Consider the following 17,021-nt stretch of genomic DNA (forward strand, 5'->3'; position numbering starts at 1 on the left):
AAGGATGAGAAAATACAGTAAACTTATTCACCTGGTTTCACATCTGCAGACTTCTCTTAACAAATAGCTATTTTACCCTTTACATTGTATATAAACTGTTATACAAATATTGTCTAGTATTTGATTTTTTGAGTGGAATCCCGACTAGTCAATAATGTGTCCTACTGCAATTCTAGGTTCAACTGTCATTCTTTATAAGACCTCACTAAAGTCCCTGTCATTTCCATGGAATAGCAGACTTGGCACTTTGGTTTAAAGAACCGTTAATCTATCTAACTAGAAAATTCATTGTTGTAAGAATGAACTACAAATATGTTTTGCATGCAAATGGATCCAGGTAACAAAATTAACTTGTAAATGTACTAATGACATTTATTTTCTTTCAAAAAAAATAATGTGAAACTTAAATAAATGATTTTTTTTAGAATTTGCCTACTTTTTTCTTTAATGAAGTAACTGTTAAAGATAATTTCATTGATGTTCTAAGTAATATGTAAATATCGCATCTTACTAAATTATAATTTTTATTAGATGTTTTTATGCTATTTCCTAAAAAGAATCCTTTTTTTGCTTCTGTTGATATGACTTTCTAAACCTTCCTGTGGGGTGTATATATACAGAAACACAGACTTGTACTTATATATAGAATACAACCACATAGTACCAAAAAATACATTTTGTCAAAGTAAAAAAATTCATAAGAAAACCTATCTTAGTCATTACAAATTATTCTTGAAATTTTGTTAATCCCTTAATACACCTTTCAGTAAGATTATCATTAGTTTGAAACTTTGATAAAATTGTAACACAAAAGTTAGTTGTGTGTGTGTATATGATAAGTAAAATTAATATTTCTTAGAATTTAATTTGTATTACTTTTCTACAAGAATAGTAGTATTTCAGAGTTGTAAATAATTAGAAAAATCTTTAGTCCAAACCTGTTAGCTTAGAAAGTTGGATTTCTCATATAAAGTTATATTTAGTCTGATATTCATCCCAATGTTAATCTTACATCTTTTCAGATAATAAAGCTTTCTGATTTTATTCTAGTAGCACTTGCTACCTAATCTCATTTAGTAGCTTATCATACTTAATATCTTTTATAGTAGTCAAACTATAAAACTTATCATAAAATTAAAGAATTATAATCTAATATTCACCAATAATGGCATCTGTGATCTCTTCTCATAGTCCTTATTTCTGAAATATTTTGCACCTCCATTTTTGCTTTAAGGCAGAGTTTTTATATTCTCATTTAGAACCTAGTAACAATATTTTCAATTAAAGGATAAGCATTTTTTCCTTTTTATCCTTAGATGTTTAATCTTTGGAGGCTTAAGTTTTAAAGTTTAAACTTTCCTCCATGAAAATCCCTCTATACAATAAAATTAAATAATTTTCCTTTCTCACCTTCTCTAGAACAGATTTCAAGCATGGAGTCTAGGCAGTTAGGTACTTTTAGTGGCAAGAATGGAAAATTAGAGTATTTTATTAGTATTACAACATATAACCATTTTCAGAAATGTTAAAATGGGTTCCTTTATCCATTTTAGGAGTAACTCCCAAAGCAACAAATTTATCTGTAAATTTGATTATAAAACTCCTCAAATAATCCCATTGTTGATACAAAGATAACATTCAAAATCAAACATAAGTTTCTCATAGCAACTTTAAATCGACCCATGTTACCCATAAAATGCCCTTGATGCGTAGTATGTCTCACATGGATAAATTAGTGTTCCTATGAGAAATGTAGGTTTTGCTGATCTAATTGACTGCTACTGTAATGCAGTGTTAAAGTTGAAGTATAAAAGTTTGCAGGTTTTCCAGGAAAGATACTGTCTACATTATTTTATACAATAGTTCATGAGATGCTGTGTACATTATTCTATAATACAATATAGATGATCTTTTCAAGGTTTTAAAAATCATTTTAAAATTCAGAACACTAGGTTTTGTGGTAGAAGCATCCTTAATATCAAGTCATATTTCTTGAATTATTGTATAATGTAATAAAGAGGGGGGGAATCCAAATGAAGTCAACTTTTTAAACATTTTCTGATTTTTGTTAGCTATTGGAACAGTTGCATTTTATTATCAATAAAGTAGTACTGGTGGCTTTTTCCATCTTTTAAAAAAACTGACATTTGGTATGCCTTCCATCATACTGTATTTTGAATGAATTGGAGTTGAGGAAGATAGATAATCTGTTCAAAAGAGATAAAATAGGATACTTTTATACAGCTTAGTTTTATTACATCAAGAAATTCAAGTATAAAAGCAATGTTGGAACTATTAGGTGTTTTTTTTTTTTAAATAAAAAAAGGACACTGAGCTTAACAGTAAATGTTTAGTGACAAAATCTGGTATTTGGATGATTTTATTCACTTACTGTTGGAAAATTCAAACTGTTGTTCTTCTTTAAAATCATTAATTGCTAGACTTTGTCCCAGTGAGAGGGAATAAGATATCAAGGAGAAAAACATTTCTAAGTTGATTCTCACCGTTTAGTTTTCAGGGTTTATGAATTTATATGTAGTGTTGAAGCGCTATCTTCTGGTCAGTCAGAACAAAATATGTCTTGCTAATGTATTCCAGATGTTTATTAGTCCTGAGGGTATATGTGCTGTTCTAATTCCCTGCTGCTGTGTTATACTTGCTTGTAATGCTAGACAACCAATTAAGAAATTAGTTCATGTTAAACTTTCCTTTCCTGATCAGAAAACTGATGATGTGTTTTCTAATAGAGCAGAGTATTCTTCACACAATCTTTGTTATTAGCAGGGGAAATTTTGTCCTTTTAACAATAGCAAATTTTCAAGAATGTTATTTCAGCTTAACATCAAATCATTTTAGTTAAGGTTCTAAAAATATACATTAAAAATCTCTATTATTTCATTAATCTCATTTTTAGAAAGGAACTGTATATAAGGGGCATTTTGTCTTCAATTCTACAAAAATTTCTAAGTGCCTACTATGTACATAAAACTGTGTTGAAGGCTGGAGATACAAAAACAAAAATGAATTTTTTTGGGGGGGCAGGGGAAGTGGGGGGAATTAGTGACATTTACAGAAGCAAAAAAAAAAGTGAAATTAACACTTATTCTTAGTGGAATGTAAATGTGTAAAATTAATGGTTGATACACATTATGAACCTGATAAATTGCAAAATGCTACAATATGAAAAACAACCCTTGCTGCCCTAGTAGATAATTATCTAAAGCCTTATGGTTCTGTGTAGTTTACCTCTCAAATTGTTTAATTATAAATTTTAAAATTACACTATGCCACATTTAAATCTCTGTTCTCTTATAGCAGTTGTTTCTATAAGCTAATGATGATAAGAGATCTGATAGGTCAGCAGTCATATTTGTACAGTTTGCATAATATATCAGTTTAAATTTTGATCTCAGTCCTTATTTTCTTTTGTCTTCCCAGTCCAGGTAAAAAGTAGTCCATCTTTTTTCACAAAATATATTTATTTTAAATAGGGCTGTTTTGTAATCCAAATTTTAAGAAACATAAATTATAAGCTATGTTGGCAAAGCATAATATTAATTATCAAGATCATGTTCATTCAGATCTCTGCATTATCTGAATTGTTTTCAGCACAAATTTTAAGATGAAGTACTCATTAGGAAGTAGCAAATGGGACTGGTGACAGTTGAAGTGAGGATTTACTGATCAGTAGGGTTAGCCAAAGTTGTAGAAAATGGTGAACTAGGGACTGGATGATTTGGAACCAAATCTATTTCCATCTGTTTGGATCATTTCTAGTCCCCAGCAAGCCAATAACAAGATAAATAACAAAGAAAGTACATTTAATATGCTATAGCTTATTCTTTGTTGGGAACTCTATTATTTGTAGTTTATCTGGTATCATTTGGTATAATCTTCTTTAACTCAATTTGAAAAGTACAAATTGTTTTCTACTAGTTTTAAAACTAGTAGGATGTAAGCTCATTGAGGGCAGGGTCTTTTATTTTGTTCTTTGTATTTACAGTGCCTAATCTATAGTAGGTTACTAACTTAATAAATGCTTAATTTGAGAATTTCATCATTAGAAGGGAGTTCAGAGGTCATCCAGTCTTTATAGTTGTTCAAAACTAAAATGGCCTGGTTTGGGCACAGTGAGGCCATTTTAGTTTTGAACAACTATAATTGTTAAGGGGGTCCTTTTGTGAAGACAAACTATTTTAGTGTAATTTCTATCCCTTGGTTCTATTTATGACCTCAGGGACCAAGCAAAACAAGACTTCCTCTACCTGATAAAGATAGGTGAGAACAGTTTTAGGATTTTATTGGTGTAGGGAACTCCCAGATGAGGAACTTCCTCTACCAGTGCTAGTCAGCTGCTTTTCTGCAGTTTACTGTCTTAGAAAGTTGCCTGGGGCAGGGAGAGCTTAAATGACTTCTTTCCTATGGGTTTTATGTCCATCATTGGTGTCTTCCATGCATTCTGTCACATTGCCTTTCCTAATCCTTTAGATGTTTAAAGACAACACCTATGCCCAATAAAACTAGGCTAAACATCCCAGCTCTTTCAAACCTCATGTGGCAAGCTTTTGATTTCCTTCACCCCTTGATGCCATTCTGGCTCCAGTTTATCAATTTTTTATTTTTTAGACTTTTGAAATGTGGTACCCAGAGCTAAACATAGGACTCTAGATGTAGACGGACCAGGAAGGAGACTATCACCTCCCTTGCTATAAACTAGAGCAGAGGTTGCCAAGCTTATGCCCATAGGGCCAAATCTAGCCTTCAGCCTGTTTTTGTACTTGTGAGCTAAGAACAGTTTTTAATTTTTAAATACAAGAAAACTTTCTTTAAAATCTCAAAATCATTCTCAGCTAGGGCTACCAAAACAGGTAGTAGGACAGTAGTTTGTGGTACATTGTATTTTTTTTTATACTGCCCATGATCACACAGATAAAGAACTGGTCTCAAAGCCAGGAAGAACTGTGTTCAGGTCCAGCCTGACACCTTTATAGACAAGTAACCTTGGTCAAGTCTTCTAACCTCTCAGTACCTCAGGCAGCTGTGTAAGGCTACAAGTTGCTGAACAAGTACTGATCTGCACTGATAAGAGTTTCCTCATCAGTAGTTCCCTATACCAATGAAATCTCAGGTCTGTTTCAAAGTATCACATTGGTTTTATTGGTTACCTCAATACCATTGCTGACTTTTGTTGTATTTACAATGCACTGAAAGGTCTAGGTTGTAATTTCTTTTATATGATTTAATTTCTAGTCACAGTTCTTCCCTTTTGTACCTATGTTCAGTTTGTTTTTGTTTTGTTTTGTTCTCAATTATAAGACTGCTTAGAAAGGTTGATCATTTTAGGACTGGGCAATCAGAGAATAGATACTTCAAACAAAAAGGCTTTTAAGCTGAGCATTGAAGTGTGGTTAGAATTCAAGTAGGCATAGAGGAGTCATTCTATGCAGAAGGAATTTTAATACTTTGCTGGAACTGTGATTTCATTGACATTTGGATGCTTTCTTTCTTATGACAGCAGTAATAATAATAATAGCTAGCATTTATAGTGCTTTAAGGTAAGTAGGATCCCTAGTGTGCTTTCAAAGCACATTATAATCTTGCCTTCTCATCCTTTTGTGATTCTTTTCCACCTCCTTCCTTAAATGAATCCAGCAAAGCACCTACCTCTTGGGTTGTTGTAAGGATGAAATGAAATCATATGTGCAAAGTGCTTAACACATAGTATGGGCTCGTTCCCCATCCTGGGTTTTCACTGAAGACCCTCTTTTGTTTCTTTTCAAATATTTCATGTATCCCAGTGCAGTACTCAGGTCATCTGTATATTATTATTGATAGCATCACTGTATAATGGAGACAACACCGGATTTAGGTTTAGGAAAGACATGGGTTCAAATCTCACCTTGACATTCAATTGCTGAATGCCCATAAGAAAGTCAGTTTACAGAATGGCCTGGAAAGACATGTGAAGTGAGCAGAACCAAGAGAACATTGTACATAGAGACAGCAATATTATTTGATGAAGAACTGTGAATGGCTTAACTATTCTCAACAATACAATGATTCAAGACAATTCCAAAGGACTATATATGAAACATACTATCCACCTCCAAAGAAAGAACTGATATTGATGGAACAGAATGCAGCATGCTATTTTTCACTTTCTTTCATTTTTTTTCTTTTAATCAAGTTTGCTTGTACAAAATGACACATATAGTAATGCTTTACATAATCATACATGTATAACCCATATCTGATTGCCGCCTTAGGGAGGGGGAGGAGAGGGAAAGAGGGATAAAAATTGGAACCCAAAACTATAAATAAAAAAGTTTATTATTTTTTTTAAATTGTATTGAGCTGACATTTCCATAGCATACATTAAACATTAGAAAGCAGTTTCCTTCAAAAAAAAAAGTCACTTTTCTTTCTTCATGTATGAAATAGTGGTAATAACACCTCATAAGACTGTTGTAGGATCAGTGTATGTAAAGCACATTGCAAATCTCAAGGCTCTATATAAATATCAACTGCTATTGTTGTCACATGACTTATATACCTTCAATGTTATCTAGATTACAAGTCACTTATAAGATATTTTGACTCTCCTTACATGTTTATATTGCCCTTTGAATCACCTTTAACTTCATATTTCTTGGGAATAGCCATGGATCTTGTTGAGACCTATCCAGGGCATTATACAATCCATGCAATATCAATCAGTCAGTGAACATTTCTGAAACACCTTCTGCATGTCAGGCCACTTTTGTTAAACCCTTGAAATACAAAGACTCTCACCTAGAGTAAATCGGTCCTTCCTGTGGACTTTGCAGAGGCATTTTCCATGGTAATGCTAAATACAGTCTCATGCTTTATATTTCCATCAGGATTAATAATCAGATCATTAAAGTCCTGTCTTTCATTGTATGTATCAAGCAATTTTATATGACCATAACATATGCATGGAAGACACCTCATTGGAGGAATACTTGATAGCTTTTTCTTCATCAAGCCATTTTATTTGTGAGGAGAGAGTGCAATCAACAGACTGTGAAAGTCCAGTTCTCCTTGAGAAACTTCCTCAAATCTCTACTGTGACAAACCCAAAGGAACAAAAGGAATGGAGATAGATTCTTTTGTCTAGATGGGTATAGAACTGATGGGATTAAACTACACTTAGATAATGGACTTTGCCTTAAGCAACTTGAGTGAGGGTCTTTTGCATTCTTTTCCCTAATATCATGTCTAAAGCTTATTTTAAAGTCATGTCAACCAATGGAATTGAATGATGCTAACCAGTTATCGTTGATCAATGTCTAATGTAAAAAAAACAAAAACCTGGACTGGTAGCTATGTGGGCTTCTCTTGGCTCTCTGGGACCACATGGCCTCTGTCTCTCAGGTCTCCTTGAGACCACATGCTGTCTCTCTGGAAGACAGTGTGTGTCTTTGGGGGCTTTTCTCCTGTTCTAACTGGCATGCTGAAGCTCTACCACTCAGCCTGAGACTGTGAGAAGTTAGGGAGACACGTGGACGATCCTTTACTGGTATAATAATATAAATGAACAATATTCTTACCCCAAACTAGTGTCTGTGGTAATTAATTAAAAAAAAAAACAGACCTAGCCACTGTGTGGCTTAACAACTCACTCAAAACAAAAGTTCATGAGTCCCAACTGCATATTTACTTTTATTAGCCAAAAGACACAGTGCAAAATGAAAGATATGTAATCAAACAGTGTAGAATAAAAGTACAGTACAAGAGAATTGCCGCTGCAGCCCCCCTACCCCCATGCGTACAAGGGGAACACTTCCCCCAATATACTATGTACCAGTGGGCGAGGAGAGCCACAGAGAGAGTACATGTAACTGAGAAGCGTGCACGTAGGGTACAGGCAAAGCCATCACAGCTCACACTTTTGATGCTGGCTAGAAGCAGAGATTTCCTTTCAATATCATCACGTCGTTTTCTACTGATTTCTTTGGGTGCTGCATCTCAACTTATTTTTGGTTTCTCCATCTCTGCTGCATCATCTCTTAGGGGATGCAAGGTTGCACGGCTGTTCTCTGCTGCCATCTGTAGGGCTTCAGCTATCTAACTTCTTCAGGGCCAGTAGCTGTTCTATTATATGCTTGGGAATCATCATCGTCGTCATCATCATCATCATTATTACTACACCAGCTAATATGTGCTTATTATGTGCCAAGCACTGTGCTCTGTTTTACAGTGATCTCATTTGATAATATAGTTAGTATAGTTACAGTAAGAAGACAAGGAGAGCTACTGTTCTTTTAATACATAGCCAAATGTGGAAATATGTTTTGCCTTCATGTGTATAATGGGTATCGTATTTCTTGCCTTCTCAATGGGTGGGGGAAGGGCAGGAAGGAGGGAGGGAGTTTGGAACTAAAAATAAAATTAAAAAAAAAAAGCCAGTGCTGTGAGTCTCCACACCCAACCAGGCAGTTAATAAAAGTCAGAAGATTATTCTTTTTGGAGCTTATTCCAAGTCTATGGTCCCAGACAACTATTTCAGATTTATGTTAGGAGATACAAAGTGTTCTGGCTCTGGTGGTTTCTGAGCATTTGTGGCAGGTATTTTATGTTGATTATACTTCTCTAAGAAATGGTAAAAAATTAGTATCTTTTTGTATTTCCCATTTTTCAGAGTCAACGGTTAATTTGAGTAGGTTAGTTTGGAGTCATTAAAATTACACCAATCAAGTATCATCTTTAACCTTCTAATTTGATGTTAGTATTCTCTTTTCTTTCATATATATTCATATATATATATGTGTGTGTGTATATATATGTATATATGTGTGTGTATATATGTGTGTATGTATATATATATATATATATATATATATATATGGAAAAATAATAACAGGTCAGCAGCTGTTTGAATTAAGGACTTGTACTCAAAAGCAAAGGTTACATTAGAAGAACAACAACTACAAAAGCCCTTCCAATAAGGTGGTTAATGAAGAACTTTTTTCCCTCAGGCAGTACAGCACTACATAGTCCCATGCTGGAGCTGGATAATGATATGCGCCCTTCTGCATTGGCTCATCTTAGTCAGACTGCTTCCCTAAAAAGGGCCGGCAGCTTTCAATCTGGTAGAGATGATAGTAAGTATTATTCCTCTTATCTTTTGATTTATTAGTCTTTAAACTGCCTATGTTTTCATGCTGTGACACTTTATAACTACCGACTTTGTTATCCTACCCCACCTCTGGTTCTCATGAAGCATCTTAGGAGTTACTAAAATTTCCATAGAAGTGGATGATTGAAGGTGAAAATGTAGAGAAGGAATCTGAGAGATTGATTATTCATGGAAAGAATATAATTAGGTGTCTTGGGGCAGCTATAAGGCACAGTGGATAAAGCACCGGCCCTGGATTCAGGAGGACCTGAGTTCAAATGCGGCCTCAGACACTTAACACTTACTAGCTGTGTGACCTTGGGCAAGTCATTTAACCCCAATTGCCTCACCAAAAAACAAATATAATCAGGTGTCTTGAAAGTGAACATTCCTTGGCTCCATTTCATGGAATTTTACAGAGGCCATCCAGTTCAACCTAGATCTGATCAAGAATCTTCTGTATAACATCACAAATGAAAATTATAGCTTTTATTTACAAGTTCACCCTATCCCCTAGAATATAGTTTTGTCAGAAATAAAGAAACATTCAGTAACATTACTTTCACTAAAATATCATTATTAATAGTGACCAAAGAGTTTTATACTGCTAGTAAACAAAAATATTTTAAAATATTGCTTTATTTCACATTTGAAATATTATTATTTATTTCATATTGGTGTGCATGCTCAACATTTTTAATGATAGGAGCAAGTAATAAAGAAAAAGTTTGTAGACCATTCCTCTTGCCATCTGTAATATGAAAAAATAAGGTAAAAATTAAAAAATAAAAAATAAAGTAAAATTTTTATCAGTGTGAATTGAAATTTATCCTTTCTATCTTTATCTAATCCTTTCTATCTTTAGTATACTTTGTATATATTTACCATTTAAAAAAAATAAAACAATAACATTAAAATCATTCTTTTTTGGCTGATTCAAAACTATATTCCTTTTATTTTATGTTCTTTCTATTTTCTTTCCTTAGCATGGCGTTATAAAGCCCCCCACAGGGTGGCCTTTGTTGAAAAATTGACCAAACTAGTTTTAAGTCAACTCCCTAATTTCTGGAAGCTCTGGATTTCCTATGTCAATGGAAGCCTTTTCAGTGAGGTATGAATAGGTTCATATATGTAAATGTAATTTTGATACTGTGAATTCATATAGTATTATTTAGTGCATAGAAGTAGTTAAAACCAATTGAAGCCATAAAAGTCTAATGGAATAGAAGTAATGACATATAGATATATGTATGTATATATATGTATATGTATGTATGTGTATATATATATATGTATGTATATATATATGTGTGTGTGTGTGTGTGTGTGTGTGTATATATATTTTTTTTAATTTTGGCCATTTTAGGTTATAAAGATTTTTATATCATAGGATCATATGATCGCTTTAAAAACAAAATCGATAGAAAAGTGTTAATGGCCTTCAAATCTTTGTATAATTCCAAGCTGGCAAAGTTACAAATGACATGATTCAGTTCATTTAATAAAACATTTATTAAGCACCTACTCTGTGCTCGACACTGGAAATGAAATGACAAAATCAAAACAACCCCCACTTATGTTCTAATAGGAGAATATTATTACAAAAATGCACATAAGTGTAACCTCTGACTCAGATCCACAATCTCTAGGTTTACATAAAGCAGATTCAGGTTTGAGGGTATTCTTCCTCCCTGCCACCCCACCCCCCCCCAAAAAAAAAAGAAAATCCTTTCATCAGATCATTTTATCACCACCTAGAGTTTACTCTTAAGAAATTAAATATAGCTTGACACTGAGACGAATGAAAAACCCCAAGAGACAGAGTTTCTGAGTAATTAATAATCAATTTGTTAATTAGGCTATCCAGCAATCAAAAAATTCATAGCCAGTAGTTTCTCCCCCCCAGTGGAGACCCTAAGAGCCTTAAATACCTTTCTGAAATAGAATGCCCCTGACAAGTTAAAGTCAACCCTGTTGAGAAGATGGCTTGATCATGAAATTCAGCAGGCTCCAGCGTTTTGGACATCCAGACTTCTCTGGCTGGTTTTCTCCTTCATGAGCTGGGTCACCCTAAACTCTAATGGAGGGGTACAGGGACAGGGGCTCCTTCCCCCAGGGTAAGAACTGGCTCTGACTGGATTCTATTTATATTCTAAACAGAAGTTAGGACTTCTAGTTGGATGGGGTCCCACCCAAGATTGAAAATCTTGTTCCTTAAGAGCTAGGAATAATCTCATCAGTTAGTCATGTCCTTCAAAGAGTGACTTTAACAAGATCTGTGCCTTAAAGGGGCAGAAAAAACTGTATCCCAGTTTAATAATTGGCTATTAATTATAATAGTATAATAATAATTTCTCTCAATACTCATGTCCAAAGATATGGGTAAAAGAGTCCCCAGATCTGCAAACCTATAATGCATAGTAGATAGTACAGGGCTTTTATTCTCCTCCATAGAAAAATCAAAAACAGGGGGCAGCTAGGTGGCACAGTGGATAAAGCACCAGCCCTGGATTAAGAGTTCAAATTTGCCCTGAGACACTTGACATTAGCTGCGTGACCCTGGGCAAGTCACTTAACCCTCATTGTCCCGTGAAAAATAAAAATAAAAAATAGCACAAGTTCTTTGGGGTCAGTATCATTTGGAAAACACAGTAATTGATATATTTCTAATTAATATTAAAGAAAATAACTACTTCCATTTCTAAAATCTTTCATTTTTCTTGTATATAACTTCATTCTCCTGAAATTCCCTGGAGAAATTAAAATATTGCATTTTAGAGAGTTTTTCTTACATGAAGACAGGCTTCAGATGCAACTAATCTTTATAAACAGAAAATTCCAAAGTGTTATAAAGCTACGTATATACTCTTTGAGCTAATAATACCACTTTTGGGTCTGTTTCCCAAGGTGATCAGGGAAAAATATTCTAAAATATTTATAGCAGCTCTCTTTGGTTGCAAAGAACTAGAAATTGAGGGGATGGATGCCCAGCAGTTGGGGAATGGCTGAATAAATTGTAGTGTATGATTGGGATGGTATACTACTGCCTGTAAAAAATGATGATCTGGTTGGTTTTAGAAAAACATGGAAAGACTTACATGAAATAATGAAAAATGAAGTGAACAGAACCAAGAGAACATTGTTACAGTAACAGCAGTGCTGTTCAAAGAATTGTGAACAAACAAGTTATTCTGAGAACTATAAATACTCAATCAACTATAAAGGGCATACTAAGGAAGATGCTGTCCACCACTAATAAATAGAAGTACACATAGTATGATTTTACATATATTTATAAATCTGTATCAAAGGCTGGCCTTCTCTAGTGCAGGGTGGGGAGGGAGAGAGACAGTTTTGAACTTAAAATGTTACTAATTTTTTTTTAGATGTTACATATACACACATATGAACAGAAAAATACTCAACTAATAATATGTCCTCACTCAGAAAATGGAACAATTTAATGATAGTCCTTTATAAAATAATTCTACCATTATTTCCTTTTTAAACTTAATATTTAATGATCAGAATTTGTTAGAGTAAAAAGAATCTCAGTCTCTTAAAAATTTTGTGGTTTAATACCACACACAAACTATTAGGTTTCTTGTCCTTCACCACAGATGATCACTATACCATTGGTATTATAGTTTCCTTTCCTTATCTACTTGATCTGTAACCCAAGATTATTTTTCAGGACGGGAACATATAGAATCCTTCCTAGCAGTTTTCAGGGATACATGATGATCGTAACTTCCTAGAAAAACATTAGTAGTATTGTAGAATAGCTGATTTTAAGGGATCATTCTTTAAAACCAATCTAAAATTCATAAAACCTTTTTGCTAACAAGAGTGATTGATACCCTGGAGATACCATATAAAAGCTGATCTTAGAGTGGGGAGGTCTCAACATGGAATTGAGTAATTTTGAGATCTACAAATTTATCTGAAGAGTTGGCTTCCTAGGGCAAAGAATTACTCCTAAGGTATATGTTTTTAGCTCAGTTTTTTTTTAGCTTAGTTCAACCTAATTAATTGCTTTATATGTCAGTTAATGTTTGGATAATATTGAGATTTTTCTTTGGACCAAGTAAAGAAGTTCATGATTTGGGGAAAGTTTTTGTTTTTTTTTCCTTCCTTATCATGACCATTAATATATTACAATTCAAAGGTACATTTTGAATTCATCAAGAAGAAGTAGAATCCCTGACAGTTGTGATCTCACAGTGGTTAGTGTAATGTAGTCAAACAGTGTTTTCTTTTTTAACAGGTAAGTACCCAGTTGTGGTCAAAATGGCATTTAAATAATATCGTGCATGTTCTACATGAGACATAAATGAGCTATTTCAGAAGTGAAGAACCACATTTGCAGTTGTAAAAATCACGGTAGTCATTTTTGCTGAGTTAACATCTCCAGTTTTCAATTATTTAAAAAAAAAAATCTTTTTTGAAAAATGAAAATTATTGCTTTATTTTCCATTCTCCTTACAGTAACATTTAATTGACTCCACACATTTATCTATGTTTAGTTCTTGTTGCAGAATATTTTTCCTCTTTAATAAAAATCTGAAAATATACCTAGGAGAAATAAAAAGACATTCAAAGATTATTTTTGTTAAATGTTCACAAAGAATAACATATGAGGAAAATTCAGAATTTGAAAGTAATTAACACCACTTAAGATATTTTTAAAATCACATACCAAGAGGGCAGCCAGGTGGCACGGTGGATAGAGCACTGGCCCTGGATTCAGGAGGACCCGAGTTCAAATTTGACCTCAGACACTTAACACTTACTAGCTGTGTGACCCTGGGCAAGTCACTTAACCCCAATTGCCTCACCAAAAAAACAAAAAATCATATACCAAGAAAACTAAGTATTTTAGTCAGTATTTTAACTTTGTAGCTGCATATTGCTTTACTTGTTCTAGAAACTTACATGTTCTGGGGCAGCTAAGTTGTGCAGTTGATAAAGCACTGGCCCTTGATTTAGGAGGATCTGAGTTCAAATCCAGCCTCAGACACTTGACACTTAATAGCCATGTGACCCTGGGCAAGTCACTTAACCCCCATTGCCCCGCAAAAAAAAAAAAAGAGAGAGAGAGAGAGAAAGAAACAAAGCAAAAGAAAGAAACTAACATGTTCTTTTGGTAGTATGACAGTTGGTCCTAGATGGTATTTCCAGCAGTTTATAAAGTCAGAACTCTGAACAAGCAAGACCCATGTGAGGTAACATACATGAATCAAAACAGTGAAATCTAGCCGTTGGTCTCACCACAAAGTAGTTTTGGTCTGTATGTACAGGAAAAGAGTAATTTTTTTTTATTAACGAAATGGTTAATGGTAGGTTAAGATCTTACCTTGAGATATAGTTTAGAGATAGCTTATTTCAGGTGTGAGAAGACTGAAAATGTCAAAATAATTTTCAGACATTAAGACCCAGCATTTTTAAAGGCAGTGAGTCATAAGATTTAAATTAGCATGGTGTACTTTTCTGTTCCAAAATCAGATTATGTTTTAAAAATAGAACACAACAATGAGATTTTATGACTCAATACATTGGAAATGTTTGACTCTAATAAATGCAGAAAAATACACAATAGAGACTTGAGAAACTATTTTTATGTGTTTCAAGATATCTTTCTTATCAGCATTTTTTTAAAATTGTGCAATCTAAATAATTTTATAAATCTAGAAATTGAGTTTGCAAAATTAGACTGTCCAGTAGATGTCACCATGCACACATTAACACTGTTTAGTTGCTAAAGAGTACATGTTTATTTGATGTGGCCTCTGTAGCTTTCATTGAATGTTCCTATGCCAATTGATTTTTGTGTTTGTTTTATCTGAAAATTACCAGGTAAAGTACTCATCTGATATCCCCTCTTTCCTATCTATCGATTCTCTTATTTATTATTGATGAGCCTAGTAAAAAAATCATTATGCCTGGCAGAAATAAGCATTTCTATGGAATCAAAAATCTTAGAACTGTAGGGAACCTTAAGCTGATCTGCTCTGGCTCCCTTCTTTTAGATTAGAAATTATTCTCATTTTTATAGATAAGGCATTTGAGTTTATTCACTTAAATTAACAAGATAAACAATTCTAGACATGTGTTGGTTTGAAAACTAACCTTAAATGTAAGTTACCTCATTAGGAATAATTTGTATTAGAACCAAATTTATATCTCAAATGAAAAGCCTGGAGGAATTTTCAGATTCACACATAGTAGGTGCTTAATAAATTCCTGTTCACCCCAACCGAGTACACAGATTTAAGTTCTCTAACTTCATTTGGACCCTATTTAACACTGTTCATCCTCTTTTTTCCCTGGAACAGTCCCTTAGTAAGTCATGGTTTGGAAATTGGAAAGGACTCCATAGGTCATCTAATACAACCCTCTCCTTTTAGAAATGTGTCTTGGTCCAGGGTCACACAGGAGGTAAACATCAGAGGCAGGATTTGAATCCAGGTTCTCTAACTCCAGAGCCAATACCCTTGCCACTCTAACAATCTTGCTGAATTTCAGTCTTCCCAAACCTCTAATCCTAGTCTTACCTTCTTCTCCAGCTCAAAACATGTTTCTTTCCTCATCCTCTGAGCCTTTTTTCCTCTAAGAAACATCCTTCTCGGTTTTGAAGGTCAGTCTTTTTATTTGTCCTCCCAATTTCATTACCTCCCATCTCCCCTAGAACTTGGTTCCCTCAGTTGTCACCCCTCTTTTTAGCATCTTCAATTTCTCCATTTGCTGGCTTCTTCTCTATCTGCCTATTAATGTATACACTTTATCTCTGCCCTGGAAGAAATTATCCCTTGACTCTTTTTTTTTTTTTTTTTTTTTGGTGAGGCAATTGGGGTTAAGTGACTTGCCCAGGGTCACACAGCTAGTAATCGTTAAGTGTCAGAGGTCGGATTTGAACTCAGGTCCTCCTGACTCCTGGGCCAGTGCTCTATTCACTGCACCACCTACCTGCCCCATATCCCTTGACTCTTGAACCAAGATTAATGGTAAACAAGAGAGGAAAACATCTAAGGTAGAACACGTGATGGGGTGGAATAGAATGCTCTCCATATGTGGGGATGAGGGAAGGGGGGAGGTATCCTGAGGAACACTTTAATATATTTTATAAGTGCACATATTTTTAATGCTAGAAAAAAATTTTCTTCATGGAATGCAAGTTCTTATTTTATAATAAAGTCATATAGTATCTGTTGATCTGAAATCCTTTAATAGGACAATGCACTTAACATTTTTTAATTAATTTTATTCATGTCTTTTGTTTTGCTTTTACTTTCAATTTTATATATTCCTTTTTCCTGACTTGCTCAGGGAGCCATATCTTGTAACAAAAGAGGAAAAAATAAAGGGTAAAAAATCCAGTCAAATAACCAGTGTATCAGTCAAGTTTGACAGTATATGCAGTGTTCTACCCCTATAGTTCCTCACCTCTGCAAAGAAGGAATGAGGGAGGTATCGTTTCTCATCTTTCTTTGAGACTAAGTTTGGTCAATATAATATTACAGCATTTAGTCTGAGGTTTTTTATTCTTTCCATTGCCATTACAAAAGTGTTTTTTCACAAGTATACTACTGGCAGGAATGAAAATGGACTTTATGGAGAATTATCTTTTCTGTGGAATCATACTCAAAAACATTGGGGAGGAAACATAATTCTCAGACTTTTTCTTGGGTATATAAGATGCCTTATCCTGGCTCTGATTGACCCTTCTTTCCTATAAGACTTTTTGTCAACTATCTTCCACCTGCTGTCCTTTGTCTTTCCTTTCACTGCCATACTTCCTTCATATGTGCTTTATTTGTACTTTCTTTACCGCAAACTCCTTTACCCCCTGCAATCTGGCTCTGCTCTTCTGACTGCTACAATT

General features: G+C 34.1%; 1 protein-coding gene across 1 annotated transcript in view; it reads left to right on the forward strand.

Moving 5' to 3' along the window:
* EXOC2 (exocyst complex component 2) overlaps positions 1 to 17,021 on the forward strand; it is a 224,913-nt gene that overhangs the window by 102,429 nt on the left and 105,463 nt on the right. The window contains exons 12-13 of the mRNA XM_043975622.1: positions 9,004 to 9,125; positions 10,126 to 10,250. Coding sequence (XP_043831557.1) covers positions 9,004 to 9,125; positions 10,126 to 10,250 — 247 coding nt within the window. The remainder of the gene's footprint in view (positions 1 to 9,003; positions 9,126 to 10,125; positions 10,251 to 17,021) is intronic.

This window comes from Dromiciops gliroides, chromosome 1 (genome assembly GCF_019393635.1).
Source record: "Dromiciops gliroides isolate mDroGli1 chromosome 1, mDroGli1.pri, whole genome shotgun sequence".
NCBI lineage: Eukaryota > Metazoa > Chordata > Mammalia > Microbiotheria > Microbiotheriidae > Dromiciops > Dromiciops gliroides.